At 43.0% G+C, this 17,935-nt stretch overlaps 1 protein-coding gene across 1 annotated transcript; it reads right to left on the bottom strand.

The window, feature by feature from the left end:
- Positions 1-494: 494 nt before the first annotated feature.
- Positions 495-13,703, bottom strand: LOC141134242 (olfactory receptor 11L1-like). Its single transcript, XM_073623819.1, has 2 exons — positions 13,626-13,703; positions 495-1,418 (listed from the first exon to the last, which is right to left on the bottom strand). The coding sequence occupies exons 1-2, from the start codon at positions 13,701-13,703 to the stop codon at positions 495-497; spliced, it is 1,002 nt and encodes a 333-aa protein (XP_073479920.1).
- Between the last annotated feature and the right edge of the window lie 4,232 nt (positions 13,704-17,935).

Below are 17,935 nucleotides of genomic sequence, written 5' to 3'. Positions count from 1 at the left end.
TGTACCACTATTTTTGGTTGGATTTGAGAGAAAAGGCAAACTAAGAGAAACATTTTGGTTCTCTGTACAGTTGCAGATCAATATTTATCTGATATATGTAGGTAGAACTCAGGAGGTATCCCTCTTGGCCCATATTTTTCTTTCTAGGAGATATCTGAAGAGTGGGAAGCATCTAACATCTTGTTTTTCAAAATAAGGATGTGGATGGCTATTTATTGTCTGTAAGTACACATTTGCTATGTAACATAAACCATGTATGAATATTGATAAGTGTCAAAAGTTACTAATGGCTTCAATATGTGATTGTTAACGCATACTTGCATATTTTTAAACTTCCACGTTACGTAGTCTGCTAAAGAATTGAAAAATATGGTAAATGATCAAAACAGAATGGATTTTATTGAAAAAATGTATATTCATAAGAAAGTAGATTGCACTTAAACTTTAAACTGACCTAGATCAAAAAGAACTGGTCGTAAATAAATCCCAGGTTTCTATATAACAATCATTTTTCTAATATTTTTCTGCAAGGATTTCTTAATGTCCTGGTTTCTTAGGCTGTAGATAATGGGGTTCAGCAAAGGGATCACCACAGTATAAGACAATGACAGAATCTTACCAGTATTCAGTGTTTGTTCTCTGTTTGGGAGAACATAAATCCCAATTAGAGTTCCATAGAACATGATTACCACACTCAGATGGGAACTACAGGTGGAGAAGGTTTTCTGCCTACCAGACTTGGACTGGATCTTCAGTATGGCAAAAATAATATAAGCATATGATATCACAAGCATTATAAATGGTATAATTACAAGTGGAATGCTTAGTAAAGTAACTTCTAACTGAAGAAAATATGTATCAGAGCAAGAAATGTTCATCAATGGACCCAGGTCACAAAAAAAATGGTCAATAATATTTGATTTGCAGAACTCTAACTTAGATAATGATACAATATCTATCAATGAGAAGCTTAACATCCAAGAGGCAATAATCAGTTTCAAACAAAGCCCTCTATTCATTAAAACAGAATACCGCAGTGGGTTACAAATGGCCAAATATCGATCATAAGACATTACTGTAAGAAGAAGACACTCTGAGATTTCTGATGCACAAAAGAAATAAAACTGGGTAATACAGGCAGCAAAAGAAATTGTTGCACCATCATTTAGTGATACATAGAGTGTGTTGGGAACAATGGCTGATGTCAATAGTATATCATTTGTAGACAACTGTGTAAGGAAGAAGTACATAGGAGATTGCAGGGTTTTGCTACAGAACACTAATATGATGATCACAGAGTTCCCAAAAATTGTTATAGAATAAACCACAAGCAGAATAAATGTAATAAGAACTTTTAAGTCTTTACTGTTGTGGAATCCCAAGAGAAAAAAATATGTAAATGTAGTTTGGTTGATTACCTATTTTAAATGGGAAAAAATATTACAAATATAAGTGGAGAAAGAGCAGACCAAACTTCAAGTCTCAGCAGACAGTAGTCTTTGTGTCAGGAAAACTGAGATCCTGCCCATGAAAAAAAGAACTGCACATTCAAGCAGAACAGTACAGAATCGCGGTTTTGCTTGCATCTGCACATGCGCATAAGCATGTACACTTGGATTTACTTTTGAACCCAGTGGCCTATTTAAAGCACTGCAAGACTCAAGATTAAGGATGAGCTCCGGCGTGTTCGCACAGCCCACGTACAGAGCCCCGCCAGCAGCTGTGCATCGGGACAATGTCTCACTGCCTGTGATTAGCTCAGCACAGACTTCCTGGCAGGCTCTGCATGTTTGCTGTGCGAACATGCCGAGCTCATCCTTACTCAAGATCATTGCTGAGTGGTCATCAGCGACCCATGACCAGACCCTGCTTGTTCCTGTGAAATATCCGGTTTGCATTTTGACCACACCTGAACTTGATCCTTTCAGTACCTGACCTCTGGTTTGTTTTTCTTCCCTACACTTTGCTTATCCCTTCAACTCACTATCTTCCTGTGTGATGCTGACCTTTGACTAACTCTTATTTACTCTCTTGTTTTCCAGATCTGTATCTCAGATGCCTGCCCATTGTCAAATTCTGCCTGTCTGACAAGCTCTGTGATATCCAGCAGGAGTTCCTGTTCTTCAGCTTCTACTTCATTGCAAGATCCAGTCCTTCTTTTGGACAGAACTTACTACAGGTGCACATGTCCCTCTATTCTATGTCCTGTCATACACTGCCATCAATCTTAGGGGATACACAGAACAGGAGATGTAAGGGAAAGCCCTCTCAGCAGTTGGCCTTTACCAATTATGTGAAACTTTGAGGTTTTGGATAGTGCAAAATCTGATGTGGCTCTGCATAGAAATCAATCAGTTTCCTTTTTTTGTCAAAGCTTAACTGAACAAGCTGAAGTTAGAAGCTAATTGGCTACCATGCACAGCTGCACCAGATTTTGCCCTCTCCAGTTTTAGTAAATCAACCCCTTTGTTTCCCTTACCTAGGTGCTTACTCAAGCTAGTGAAGGAAAATATTCTTTAACTTCAGCCCCGGAAGATTTTACACCCTTCCTGACCAGAGCACTGCGTCGTTTTAACTGACAACTGTGCGGTCGTGTGACGTTGCACCCAAACAAAATTGACGTCCTTTTTTGTCCCACAAATAGAGCTTTCTTTTGGTGATATTTGATCACCTCTGTGGTTTTTATTTTTTGCGCTATAAACAAAAAAATAGCGCCAATTTTGAAAAAAACACATTATTTTTTACTTTTTGCTATAATAAATATCCCCCAAAATATATAAATATATAAAAAAACAAAACAAAATTTTTCCTCAGTCTAGGCCGATATGTATTCTAAATATTTTTGGTAAATAAAATCGCAATAAGCGTATATTGATTGGTTTGCACAAAAGTTATAGCGTCTACAAAATAGGGGATAGTTTTATGGCATTTTTATTATTAATTTTTTTCTATTAGTAATGGCGGCCATCTGCAATTTTTATCAGGACTGCAACACTATGGTGGACACATCAAACTTTTTTAACACTATTTTGGGACCATTGTCATTTATACAGCGATCAGTGCTATAAAATTGCATTGATTACTGTGTAAATGACACTGGCAATGAAGGGGTTAACCACTAGGGGGCGATGAAGGGGTTAAGTGTGTCCTAGGGAGTGATTCTAACTGTGTGGGAGGGAGGGACTTCAAGTCACATGACAGCAATCACTGCTCTCAATGACAGAGCAGTGATCTCTGTCATGACACAAACCAGAACGGGGAAATGCCTTGTTTACATTGGCACTTCCCTATTCTGAGGCTCCGTGACACGATCAACGGGAGACTGGCAGACATCGAGTTGTCACGCTGTACACAGTGGGCGCACGCCTGCTATCCCTGGCTCTTAAAGATGTCGTACAGGCACACCTATTTGCCCACCACTGCCATTGTGCTGACGTATATCGGTGTGCGGTGGTCGGCAACTGGTTAACCACTTCAGCCCCGGGAAGGATTTACCCCCTTCCTGACCAGAGCATTTTTGCGATACAGCACTGCGTCACTTTAACTGACAATAGCGCGATCGTGCGACGTTGCACCCAAACAAAATTGACATCCTTTTTTTCCCACAGATAAAGCTTTCTTTTGATGGTATTTGATCACCTCTGTGGTTTTTATTTTTTGCGCTATAAACATAAAAAGAGTGACAATTTTGAAAAAAAAGCAATATTTTTTGCTATAATAAATATCCCCCAGAAAATATAAAAAAAATAATTTTTCCCTCATTTTAGGCCGATTTGTATTCTTCTACATATTTTTGGTAAAAAAAAAAGGTTATAGCCTCTATAAAATAGGGGATAGATTTATGGCATTTTTATTCATTTTTTTTTCTTATTAGTAATGGCGGCGATCAGCAATTTTTATCATGACTGTGACATTGCAGTGGACAGATCAGACACTTTTGACCCTAATTTGGGACCATTGACATTTATACAGGGATCAGTGCTATAAAAATGCACTGATTACTGTGTAAATGTCACTGGCAGGGAAGGGGTTAAACACTAGGGGACGATCAAGGGGTTAAATGTGTTCCTTCAGTGTGCTCTAACTGTAGGGGGGATGGGCTCACTAGAACATGACAGAGATCACTCCTCCCAATCACTGGGAGCAGTATATCCCTGTCATGTCGCTAGGCAGAACAGGGAAATGGCTTGTTTACATCTCCCTGTTCTGCCTCTGTGTCACGATCGCGGGCCACTGGCAGATATCGAGCCCGCAGGCCCTGCGGGCACGCTCCTGCGGTGCCAGCGACACACTCGCTAGCCCGCGATTTAAAGGATACTGTTGTGGAAATTTTATTGTGACAATACATTTTAAATACATCTTAATGTCTCCCCTGCAGCCCACTCTAAAGAGCGGACAGGGGCATACTGACGCTGGTTGAGACCCGTTTTGTAGTGGAAAGCTTCTTGAGGATGCAGAGAAGTGTTTGCAGAGTGGGGATATGTCCACCAGCAAAGGGCCCCTGTGCAATGCACAGACGATCGTCTGGGGGGGATGTGTTCACTCTGCAAAGACATTATAAGTTATGGGGGGATGTACACTCGTGTGTCTCTCTGTGTGTCTGATCAGCATGTGGAGGGACTATGGCGTGTCTCTGCAGATAATCTCCCATCCACAGGAATGGTAGAATAATCCAGGAAATGCGTTGTTCTCTGAACAATGCAGAATAAGGATTCACGCCAATGGTAAAAACGGGAGTCTTTGAGTGCGTTATGCTCGGGGACAGCGTTCATGATTTCAAGGCCAGCCATGTGCCTTTCTTTGTCTACTGGAAAGCATGGCTTACAGGGACAGGGGGCGGGAAATCATACACACTGCCCCTGCATAGACATGCCCATACACTACCCTAATCATTGTTCATTGGTTGAGATTTGTATAACTCCTCCTGTTTGAAGGAATGCCTGTGCTTGATTGATCGATTGTGAAGCTACCAATCTCTATTGTTAAGTACTATGAATAAACAACACAGGTGCTCCAGAAACAAGTCTGCCTGTGGAGCTAAGGATGTGAGGATGGTGGTTATGTCTGTTTTACTCGGAAAACAGGGTTGTACCAAGATGCATTATACCAAGAGGCTGAAAGGGAGCTTTATTAGCGCAGGAGACATGGATTACGCATAGCGTATAGAGAAAAGTTCCACATCAGGACATACGGGTACACCCATTTGTGCAGCCGTGCCATTCTGCCGACGTATATCGTCGTGCGCTGGATGTCAAGCGGTTAAACTGGATTCCATTATTGAAAGTGTAACTTGGGTTGGTTTTAATTATAACCACATGAACAAATCCCATTGCTCTAATGAGTAAAGCTGCAGTGTTCTTTAGTAGACAAGCCTTAGGAAGTATCTCATAAAAAATTTAATTCCAATTGCAGATAATGCCTCAATTTTACTTGTATCTTAGTGTGAAAGAAATTTTAAACTCTGCATATGTGTGTATTGTTATTTTGTATGTTTTGTTTACTGTAGCCAGTGATTTGGAAAGATGTTGAGTGTATCTTTTTGTGTCTGTTTGCTACTGAAGTAGTTATTATTAATTTGGAACCACTAATCAGTATTAGGATAGTTGTCTATCTTTAACATTTCCAAGACAAAATTGCACATTTTAGACAATTAAAAAAGGAGGAAATTACATTCATCAACATGGAGACAAGATGCTTTGTTGGGAGTCCCATACCTCCCAACATTCTGAGATGGGAATGAGGGACACCTACTAACAAACATATGTAGGCATAGGACACGCCCCCTGTCACACCCCCTTAAAGAAGAATTAACCAAAAAAGGTTAAATAAATCCACAAGAGCTTTTTTTTTTACCACTACTATTCCTTTATATTTGGCTTTTAAAATGCACAAATGCACACAAGGTTTAGCACTGGGAAACACTTTTTGAAAGAAAAAGTGCATTTTATATACAACTATATGGATCAGACCAAAATGAGGGACAAATGAGGAGGAAAGAGGGACAGATGGACTTTGCTCCATATCAGGGACAGTCCCTCGAAATCAGGGACAGTTGGGAGCTATGGAAGTCCCACCCAACCATAAGCACCCCCCATGTTGAGGGCATGTGGCATGGTATGGTTCAGGAGGATCTTGCATGGATTTCAGGGGAGCCGCCAAACCATTTTTTTTTTCAGATATAATTTTTTTAGATTTTAACAAAGAATAGTTGACAAACTATGTCATGAAGTGGTACATACAGGTTATGTACTGAAGATTCCTACCATCTTTGATAGTATAAGAAGGGTGGGGTAGAGAGAGTTTGGGGAAAAAGAGAGAGAAAAGGGAGAGCTATAGACCAGAAGCAGAAGAAAGGATACGAACGAGTTGTGGGAATTGTGCAGAGGAGGGGAGAAGGGAAATATAGAAGGGGCGTCTGAGGACTCGCCCTTCCCGATGACCCCTGTCCCGCCCTTGAGAAAAGGGGCAGAAGTAACATCACTAATAATGAGCATGTGAATCCAGTAAATGCAAAAAAGGCAAATGTACTGATTCTAGTAGAACGTACTCTTGTAAGTGTTTTTGGCATCTGAACAGCAAAACATCAAAGATTTTCTTTAAGGATGTTGATGGGAGGTGTGTAGGATCAATTAGCGCTATGGTGGACTTGCAGTTGAATAAAGGTTCCTTGTATTGGATGAAAAATGAGGTGCAGTGAAGATGGCTTTTTCTGACGTTGTCAGACAGCGATTGATGAAAGATGACCATCATTTTTTGAATTTGGTATTGGGACAGTTTTTGTGGAGCAAAGCATCTTATTTTTTTGGAATAGTAGAGTTTTGAGCGATTTTACAATTTCGGAAACGGTCGGAGGAGTGGTGGAGATCCAATGATTAAGTATAGTCCTTCGAGCTATGAGGAGAGTCAGAAGAGTCCATTAGAGGTTTTCTCAAGGCATTGGCTTGGAGGTGGCTGCTGTTGTACTGATTTTTGGTGAGTAACCAAATAGCAAAAGCATGGGGTCTTTCTCCAGAGTGAAATCAGTCACTTTTTGGATGAGGTTAAGGATTGTGGACCAAAAGGTAGCTATCTGTGGACAGAGCCATAAGCGGTGGATTAAAGAGGGTTTATGAAGGGAGCACCATGGGCAGACGGGCCCTGAAGTGGAGGGGTGTCTCGTAGAGAATGGGTAGTAAGCCCTGTGCATTCGTTTGAATTGAGTTTCCTTCCAAGACTTGTTCGCTATAATGCTCCTTGTAATCTTATATTCTGCTATGATATGTAGACTAGGCCCGGTAAGTCTACTGACCAGGATGCGACGGAGGTATTTTGTATGGGTTTAGTGAATTTCCTGTTGAGAGGGTGGTAGATATCTGATATGGAGTAGCTCTGATCCTCTATTAGCTTGTCTAAGAATGATTATTGGAACCTGATGCTTTTCTTCAGATTTCAGGTTTTGGCAATGAAGCTTGAGTATTGCGACACATGTAGAAAGTGGTGGGTAGGAAGACTGAACTCTTCTGCGATGAGGTGGAAAGGTTTGAGAGAACCATTTGCACCATGGTATAGAGAGTGAGCATTGATTAATCCTTTGTCTCTCCATTTAGATAAAGGCTTGTACAGAAGACCCAGTGGGAACATAGGGTTGCCATGGATTGGAAGAAACTGGAGACGTAGGGAGTTTTTTCCTCGCTTCTCTCCATGCTATTATTGTGTCTCTGAACAGCAGATTTTGTTTGATATGACTCTGGATCCGTTGCAGTGAGCTATGAAGGAGGGCGGAGAGATTTATTGGGTAGGCCAAGTCCGATTCCAATCCATAATTGGAGTATTTTGACCCTTGTGTAATCCAGTCCATTACTGTTCTCAGGAGACATGCTAAATTATATACTCTAATATTTGGCATATTGGCCCCCCTCACTCTTTGGGAGAAAAAGTTTGGTCAGTGCAATTCTAGGTTTGCTCTTATTCCATATGAAGGAGGTAATTGTCTTGTTTAAAGTTTGTATATCTTCGTGCTTTACCAGTAGTGGTAAAGTTTGTAGAGGGTATAGCAGAGGAGCAAAACTCACCATTTTAAAAAGTGCACATCTCCCAAAAAGCGAGAGTGGGAGGTTGGACCATGCTTTCAATTCACCTACAGTTTTTGATATCAGAGGAGGATAGTTGAGATAGTAGAGAGAGGATGGTTCCTTTCCTATTTTAATGCCTAAGTACGTGATGTGGTTCTCGTTTATGTAAAAAGGAGAAGAAAGTGACCATTTTTGTGAGTTACGTGTATCTAGAGGGAGAATTTCGCTCTTGGAGAAGTTTATTTTCAGGCCAGAGCATTTGTGGAAGGATGTAAAAATCAATTGAATGGAGGGTATGTCTGTTTGGGGGGACGTGGTGGATATCATCTGCAAAAAGGGCAACTCTCAAGTCATTTGTTCTGAGTGGTATGCCATGGATGCATGCTGCAGAACTGAGATGACGTGAGAGAGGCTCCATAGCCAGATTAAATAACGGGGGAGAGGGGGCAGCCCTGTCTTGTTTCCTTATGTAACCGAATGGGATTGGACACCAGCGGCTATTACCGTAGCTGACGGTGCTAAGCAAAGGTTGTGTTTAAAGTAATAGAAGGGGCCTGACGTCCCAAATTTTTGCATCACTAAGGATAGCCATTGGAAGCTGACATTATCAAATGCCTTTTCAGCATCTAGGGTAATGATCGCTACATCTTCCAGGGGATGTTGTTTTGCGTATTCTAGGGCAGCAAGGACTTTCCTCAGGTTGGATGAGGCTGACCTGCCCTGGTAAATCCCGATTGTGCATGATGGATAAGAGATGGCATGATGTGTGCTAAACGAGAGGCTATAATTTTAGAGAGTATTTTGGAGTCTATGTTTAGCAACAAGATTGGGCGGTAAGACCCTGGCTGCTGTGGATCCTTTCCCTTTTTAGGCAATTAGTTTTATATTTGCTTGGTGACCTCTTGGGAGATGTGGACCACCATTCCCAAATTTTGTTGTATACTGAAAACAGGGAGGGGGTGATATCATCTTTTAACAATTTTAAAAAATCAGAAGTGTAGCCATCAGGGCCTGGGGCTGTACCACTTTCCAGACCTTTAATGGAGGTCAGGATTTCTTCCTTTGTAATTGGAGAGTTTAAAGTTGTCAGTAATTCAGATTTAATCCGTGGGAGAGGTGAGGATTCAAGCCATTTGGTCGCTTCGCAGGGATCTATCAGTTCTTGGGCATAAAGGTTGGTGTAGAATGTTTCCAAAGTTTTGTTAATGTCCTTGGGGGAAGAAGAGAGAGTGCAGTCAGGGTTGTGTAAGGCAGTAATGTGTGTGAGGAGGTATGTGCCTTTTGAGAGTCTGGCAAGTAATTTCCATACCTTATTGCCAAATTTGTGGAAATGTAATTGGGCATGGGTCATTTCCAAACGTTCTAGGTTATGTGCCCAGATGTCAAAGCGGTCTTTGGCTTCCTGCCACGCCTTTCTGTTTTCTGGAGTATTGCACTCTGTAAGTTGTTTCTGGGCATTACGTAGACTATGACTGGTCTCTAGGTATGTTTTGTGTGCATTCTTCTTGTAGACCGATACGAAGGATATTATCCTTCCTCGGAGGAATGCTTTGCCTGCCTCCCAGAACAAATTAGGATTGTCTGCGTGAGAGCTATTGGTGTGTGTGTGTGTGTGTACTCCTTACAGGCCTCTTTCAGCATGGACTGAAAGCCTTCATTTTGGTTTAGGTGTGATGGGAAGTGTCATTGTCTAAATTCTGGGTGGGTTTGGAGGTTGTCCAACAGAACTGTGATAGGGGAGTGGTCAGAAATGACCATGTCATGGATGCGGGAGTCCCTGACCATGTGGAGCAAGGAGGGGGTGCAGAGAAAATAGTCTAGCCTGGCAAATGAGTTATGGACTGGAGAGAAAAACGTGAATTCTTTATCTAGGGGGTGTTCAATTCTCCACGTGTCTATTAAGTGGAAGGCGTTCACCGTGTGGTAAAAGTTGGTGAATAGGTCTCGTGTTAACGGTCTTAATTTACAATGGAAACTAGATCTGTCTTCAGAATTGTTGATGGCTGAAATGAAATCGCCTCCTATAAGATGGGGGAGGTTGGACTCAGTCGCTAATTGAGTTGTGAGGTCGGTGGAGTAGGATTTGTCTTGGGAGTTAGGTGCATGGATGTTAGTTATCCTGATTTCTCTGGATTTGGAATTTAAGGTGGATTGATACTGACCTTCCGTCCTCATTGCTGTCAACTGATAATATGTTGCATGGTAATTATTTATGAAAAAGTATGACTGTATATAGAAAAATTGGTTGGAGATTAATACTCACTATTAGTAAACACAACACTGGGTGTTCAGTATACCTGTGTGATGTCCCAAAATTTGCAGGCTCACCAATAATAAGTGCAGTCTCTGTGCCTAAAATACTATAGAGAGAAAAAAAATTTTCAGGGGAAGACTCCCACTGAGAAGAGACACAGGCGGACCATGCTGTTTAATAAGGGTTACATTTTATTAGAAAAATATATTTAATACAAAAAGATCCAAGACCAGGTACTCACCACCAACACCAAGATCATATTAAAATTAGACAACGTTGTCTATTAAAGAGCAGCTGCATCACACTTCAATCATGCATGCACACACCTGTAACAAGGCTATTGTTAATGGGATTAAATAATATTTGTGGATCAGACTAATGGTTTCAGTGACATGCACCATACATGACAAAGTCCGTCCAGTCACTGTATTTAGATAGAAACTCTTTTAACAAAAGACTCCTGTTTGAAGGGTAGCTGATTGAGTCAAGTTGCTAGTCCCACAGAGACAGCCTTAGTTAGAGTTGTAACAAGACATAGCTGTCAGTGTCCCTGGTGAAACGTCAGATTTGGCATCCTGACAGAGACGCTCTATGCGTCGTGGATAAAGTATTTCATCACGCCTGTGCATGTGCAGTTGATTGCCTTGAGTCTTCCCCTGAAAATTTGTTTTCTCTCAGAAGTATGATTGTACCTGCTTTGCGGCCTTTAGATGCTGACCCTAACACCCTGCCTACCCATAACTTTTGCATTCGGAAAAAATCGAATTCCGCTAAGTGTGTCTCCTGTAGCAGTACTATGTTGGATTTTAATCTATTTAGGTGTCTAAGGACCTTCATTCTTTTTGTAGTGGAGCACAGCCCCTTAACATTCCAGGATGTTATGCGTATACTGGCCATAGATTAGGTTGAATGGAGATAGTGTATGGGGTAGAGTGTGTAGATTACCTGTGCGGTATGATCTGCCAAAGGAGGCTGGGGAGGTGTTGTAATTTTCCAGATTCTTAATCAGGGGAACCATCCCTTCTTGAGAAGCAGAAAGAAATGAGGCAGAAAGAAATAGAAAAGGAAAGAAAAGCAAAATAGAGTAAACTTTGAGACTTCACTTTTTTCCGTATGCTCATTACACTGCCTTACAGACCGCAAGCCATAGAGATGTGTTGTAAGGGTAAGGTGTCTCTCCCCAGAAAGTAAGGTAAATCTGGGAGAGGAGCTCCACCATCCCCTGGCTTGCAGAATTTCCCTATTGGGTGAGCCAAAAGGCCAAAGGGCATAGTAGCCTTGCCAAAGAGAAAACCTATAGTGGGTTCTGGCAGCAAGGAGCATAACAAAGAGCATTTCAAAAACATTGAGAAGACTGCATATGGAACATAGGAACAGATAATCAATAAATCAATGAGAGAAACTCAACTGGGGAGTGCACTCAGATTATAAACCTAGAGGCGGTTGGTTCCTGGCAGATCAGGGCTCCAACAGAAAGGATACGTCTGTCACTGCAACTGGTGGTGGGCTTTCTTTTTAGCCAATATCAGCGAGGAGTGAGTTGATCCAGTGAGGAGGTGTGTTTTAGGTGTTTTGGCGGATCCTTCCTGGGGCTTCTTTGCTCCCTGGGCACACTTTTCACTTCTTCTGTGTATGTATCAGAAGATGGGTGCTTGGTTGTTGATGCAAGTGTCTGTAGGAAAGCAGTTGCCTTTTCGGGAGATTGAAAAGTGAGCTGTTCCTCATCCCGGGCTTGTAAACGAAGGACTGCAGGGTAGGCTAACATGAAACGGACGTTACGTTTGAATAGCTCTGCACACACAGGTTGGAACTCTTTGCGTTTGCGGGATACCTCAGCAGAATAATCTGCAAAGATGAGGAGCTTGTGACCCTCTATTATCACTGATCGTGACTTTCGGAAGTTCTACAAAATATCCGTGCTGTCTGCATAATTCAGATATTTTGCAATAATTGGCCTAGAATGATTTTGCTCGTTCGATGGGGTTCCTATCTGATGAGCCCTTTCCACAGTGCATCTGCGATGTAAGCCGAGAGCTTCTGGGAGGGCAGAGGTGCAAGTATCAAGGAGTGAGCCATGCTTAAATGACTCGGGGAGTCCTATTATCCAGAGGTTGTTTCTTCTGGAACGATTTTCCAACTCCTCCATTCGTTTGTGCAAAAGCTGGGCTTGAGTAAATTTTTCTATAGTCACATTCATGCTATATTGGTCGTCTTCCAATGAAGATATGCATTGCTCAGCCTCCATTATCCTCTAAGAGTGGTCATCCAGCTCTTTGCAGAGCTGCAGGATGCCTGCAGATACTGCTCTGTCCACTCCGGCTGTGATTGTGGGGGAAAGCAAGGCTGCCACTGCTTGGGCTATTCTGTCATAGGAGGCTGGAAACTCCTGGTTCCCTGTCCCACTGACATCCATATGTGCACTGTGCTCAGCATCATCCCCCCCTCACTGGGATTGCCTGTGAGCTGTGGCTGCAGAACGGTTTGTGTAAGGGGAGAAGCAGACGCTTCAGCGGACATTTTAGATCTCCCTGAAGCTCCTGAGGCGGAGGGAGAAGTGTCACTCAAGCGGGATCCAGAGTGGGATCGCGGCTGTGACAGATACCGCTCCATCCACAGCAACACAGGGGATCTGTGGAGGTTGTCTGGCGGGGGGGTGAGTTGTCCCGAGGCTTAATATATTGAAATCTTTCTGCTGGCTAAGCGGAGCCGTCAATCTCTCTGCCTCCTACATACGGCGTTGGAACCGGAAGTCCAACCATTTTTTAAAAATTTTAGCATGGAGTCCCCCTTAAAACTCATACCAGATCTAAAGAGCCTGGTATGGATTGGGGGGAGCCCCGTACTGTTTTATTAAAAAAAAAAAAAATGTATGCAAAAACTTACATTCTGCTATCAGCAGGGAATCCTGCTGATAGAAGATGAGTCATAGTTGTTGAAGACACAGTGGGTGGCGGCTCTTTAACAACCAGCTATTTTTGGTTGTTAAGGATGCCAGAGGGTGCCAGCTCCTTGACAACCAGCTGAAATTAACTACATTCTTCACCTATCGTATGCCTGGACCACTAATCCTTTAACATATGAATTTATTTATGTATGTCCTTTAGTCAATTGACTTTAAAACAGTTTTTTTACAAGAAAGGGATAGTGAATTGACAGTTTCAGTATTGCGTGTGATATTTGGGAAAAATGTGTCACGTGACCCAAATACCACATGCAATATCCATTCTTGAATTGAGCTCTCTGTAACATATCTAAAGTATAATACAAATTTAGCAGTACATACAGAAATTTACCACATCTTCAGTATTTTTTTTACTTACATTTGATGTTCCATTCTCCTTTGTGTCTAAAAATTTCCTTTCTTTGGGGTCTTGGGTGTCCCATGATGTTCTACTCATTCTTCACTAATGTTAACTTATGGCAATTATGCGTAAATCTGGTAATATTACATTATATGTTATTGTACATGTCATATATCAGTGTGCATTATTTCATATCATTTTAACCACTTCAATGCAGAGCGCTTTTACCCCCTTCCTGCCCAGACCGATTTTCAGCTTTCAGTGCTGTCACACTTAAAATGGAAATTGCACATTCATGCAACACTGAACCCAAATTAAATTGTTATAATGTTTTTCCCCACAAATGGGCAATGACAGGCATTACTGATGAGCACTGATTGGCATTTGTAATAGGTACTGATTGGCATCTGATGGGCATTGATTGGCATCTGTGGTGGGCATCTCTGATGGGGGCTGTGCTGATAATCAATGCACTGATTATCAGCGCAGACCACCCTGTCAGGAGAGCCATTGATCGGCGCCTTGTTAGCGCAAACTGAGGAAAGCACTTCCTGGTTACCGCTTTGTTTAGCTGATTGGTCACAGCTGATCATGTGGTCAGGGCCGTCTTTAAAGCAGGGCAAAAGGGGCGGCTGCCCTGGGTCCTGTCATTGTTGTGGGACCCCAAAGCAGCTGCCTAATACTTGCCAACTATCCCAGTTTAAATTCCATCGTCCCTTGAGATTTTAGCCCTGTGTTGTGTCCTGATATCTCAGTGTGAAGTTCTGTTACTAATGCTGCCCAGCTCTGCCCTGTTGTGTACAGATGACTCACCTGCAGACCCTGTGTTTACATGTAAATAACCTGCATTGATATGTAAATAGCCTGCATTGATATGTAAATAGTGATGACATTCACATGTAAATAGCAACAGACCGGCTGCATTCATATGTAAATAATGGCGGACCGGCGAGATTCATATGTAAATAGAGGCGGCATTCATATGTATATCATATCCCCTGAGGTCTATGCACTAGAAATTCAGAAGAAAGTCCCTAATGCTTTTTCAAAATCACATGGTGCCACAGCACATGTCATCAGCAGATGAGTGAGGGTGTCATTAATAATTAATGGCACTGCTGTCTCTGCTAAAAGGCAGCAAATTTCTGTGGTGTCAGAAAAGTGATTTTGCGTGCGTTCCCGACACACACACAAATGTGAACGCAGGCTAAATGTCTCAGTTACATTGGTGGTCAGTGTAAATCTTCTCATTATGTTGAAACTCCTCCTCCTTATATTGGTAGTTGGTAAAAAAAAAATCAGCATTGCCATTGATCACACCCTCCCCCCCAGCACTGCCACTGATCCCAGGAGTCCTAGGATCCCTAGGAGTTTTCTGTCTATTGATGGGCCCCTCAGCTCCCCAGTCCATGGTGTGCAGGCCTTGAGGAGATGATCTGCTGTAACTTCTATCAACCAATCAGTGAGCAATAATCATGTGCAGTAACCTCTAGCAACCAATCAGTGAGCAGTATTGATGTACAGTAATCTCTAGCAAACAAGCAGAAATCATGTGCTGAAATCTCTAGCAAACAATCAGTGAGCCATAATGTGTGCTGTAACCTCTAGCATCCAGTCAGTGAGCGATAATGATACACTGTAACATCTGGCAACCAATCGCAATCGCTGCCTGATTTGATTTAGTAAACAGATTTTGAGTCTAGCTGCTATTTATTGTATGTCTCAGAGCAGGTGGAGAGCTAAACTGCATGGAAGGGGGGCCCAAGAAAATGTTTGCCCAGGGTCCAATCAATATTAACCACTTACCAACCGGCCCATAGCCGAATGACGGCTGCAGGGCGGTTGTACAACTCTGGGAGGACGTCATATGACGTCCTCCCGGAATTCCCCTCTCGCGCGCCCCCTGGGGCGCGCACCTGAACACATCCGTGACCGCCGGGTCCAGGGGACCCGGCGCATCACGGATCCCGGTAAATGGCCGCTGATCGCGGCCATTTACCATGTGATCGCGCCGTCAAATGACGGCGCGATCACATGTAAACAGACCGGCGTCATCTGATGACGCCGGTTCCTCTCCTCCCCTCCTGTGTACCGATCGGTACACAGTGAGCAGGGAGGGGGATGGATGGATGTCTGCAGCGCTGTGGGCTGGATGTGTAGTGCCCACAGCGCTGCACAGAGACATCCATCCATCCATGCTCAGCCATCCCTAACGCTCTGCAATGCTGTGTAATACTCTGCAATACCCCCACAATACTCTGCAATGCCCCCACAATACTCTGCAATGCTGTGCAATACTCTGCAATGCCCCCACAATACTCTGCAATGCTGTGCAATACTCTGCAATACCCCCACAATACCCTGCAATGCTGTGCAATACTCTGCAATACCCCCACAATACTCTGCAATGCTGTGCAATACTCTGCAATACCCCCACAATACTCTGCAATGCTGTGCAATACTCTGCAATGCCCCCACAATACTCTGCAATGCCCCCACAATACTCTGCAATACTGTGCAATACTCTGCAATGCCCCCACAATACTCTGCAATACTGTGCAATACTCTGCAATGCCCCCACAATACTCTCCAATGCTGTGCAATACTCTGCCATGCCCCCGCCATACTCTGCCATGCCCCCGCCATACTCTGCCATGCCCCCGCCATACTCTGCCATGCCCCCGCCATACTCTGCCATGCCCCCGCCATACTCTGCCATGCCCCCGCCATACTCCGCCATACCCCGCCATACTCCGCCATACTCCGCCATACCCCGCCATACCCCGCCATACCCCGCCATACTCCGCCATACCCCGCCATACTCCGCCATACCCCACCATACTCCGCCATACCCCGCCATACTCCGCCATACCCCACAATACCCTGCCATACCCCGCCATACTCCGCAATACCCCGCCATACTCCGCAATACCCCGCCATACCCTGCCATGCTGAGCCATGCTCAGCTGTACTCGCCCTCTGTATGTGGCCAGGCTGTGGAAGTCTCACACATGTGGTATCGCCGTACTCAGGAGGAGCAGGAGAATCAATTTTGGGGTGTCATTTTTGGTATGTACATGTTATGTGGTAGAAATATTGTATAAATGGACAACTTTGTGTTAAAAAAAAAAAAAAAAGCGTTTTAACCACTTCCCGCCCGCCGGCCGTCATACAATGTCCTTGACTTTGTGCGGGGATATCTGAATGATGGGTGCAGCTACAGGCATCATTCAGATATCAGCGTTTTCAGCCGGCGATTCCCTACACCATAGGAATGATCATAGTGGCTGTTCCACTGCTTGATCATTCTTACGGGAGGCGAGAGGGGATGGCCCCCCTCCCACGCTTCTACCGACTCACCGCTACGATCGAAGCCAGGATCGTTTTTTTTTTTTTTTTATTTCAGGCTTCCCAGCCTAGAGGTGAGATGTGGGGTCTTATTGACCCCATATCTCGCTGTAAAGAGGACCTGTCATGCCATATTCCTATTACAAGGATGTTTATATTCCTTGTAATAGGAATAAAAGTGGTCAAAATTTTTTTTTTTTTTTTTTGGAAAAAAGCATCAAGCTAAAATAAATAAAGTAAAATGAACAATAAAAAAAAAAAAAAATGTTTTAAAGCGCCCCTGTCCCTGTGTGCTCGCATGCAGAAGCAAACGCATACGTAAGTCCCGCCCACATATGAAAACGGTGTTCAAACCACACATGTGAGGTATCGCTGCGATCGGTAGAGCGAGAGCAATAATTTTGGCCCTAGACCTCCTCTGTAACTCAAAACATGTAACCAGTAAAAAATTTTAAAGCATCGCCTATGGGGATTTTTGAGTAGCAAAGTTTGGCGCCATTCCACAAGCGCGTGCAATTTTGAAAGGTGACATGTTGGGTATCTATTTACTCGGCATAACTTCATCTTTCACATTATGCAAAAACATTAGGCTAACTTTACTGTTTTGGTTTTTGTAAAGCACAAAACAGTTTTTTTTCCAAAAAAAACGCGTTTAAAAAATTGCTGCGCAAATACCGTGCGAGATAAAAAGTTGCAACGACCGCCATTGTATTCTCTAGGGTCTTTGCTAAAAAAACATATATAATGTTTTGGGGTTCTATGTAATTTTCTAGCTAATAAATGATGATTTTTACATGTAAGAGAGAAATGTCAGAATTGGCCTGGGTGCTCCAGAACGCCTGAAGGTGCTCCCTGCATGTTGGGCCTCTGTATGTGGCCACGCTGTGTAAAAGTCTCACACATGTGGTATCGCCGTACTCAGGAGTAATAGCAAAATGTGTTTTGGGGTGTAATTTGTGCTATGCATATGCGGTGTGTGA

The sequence above is a fragment of the Aquarana catesbeiana genome, linkage group LG03 (assembly GCF_042186555.1).
Source record: "Aquarana catesbeiana isolate 2022-GZ linkage group LG03, ASM4218655v1, whole genome shotgun sequence".
Lineage (NCBI taxonomy): Eukaryota > Metazoa > Chordata > Amphibia > Anura > Ranidae > Aquarana > Aquarana catesbeiana.
The sequence above is the reverse complement of the archived record's forward strand: the minus strand, read 5'-3'. Positions and strand labels throughout refer to the sequence as shown.

What these genes read in the sequence shown, in the direction of transcription:
- LOC141134242 (XM_073623819.1), bottom strand. Translation starts at nt 13,703, where the DNA reads ATGAGTAGAACATCATGGGACACCCAAGACCCCAAAGAAAGGAAATTT. An exon ending in AGGAGAATGGAACATCAAAT is followed by an intron (nt 1,419 to 13,625) that starts GTAAGTAAAAAA and finishes CATTTAAAATAG; the next exon opens with GTAATCAACCAAACTACATT.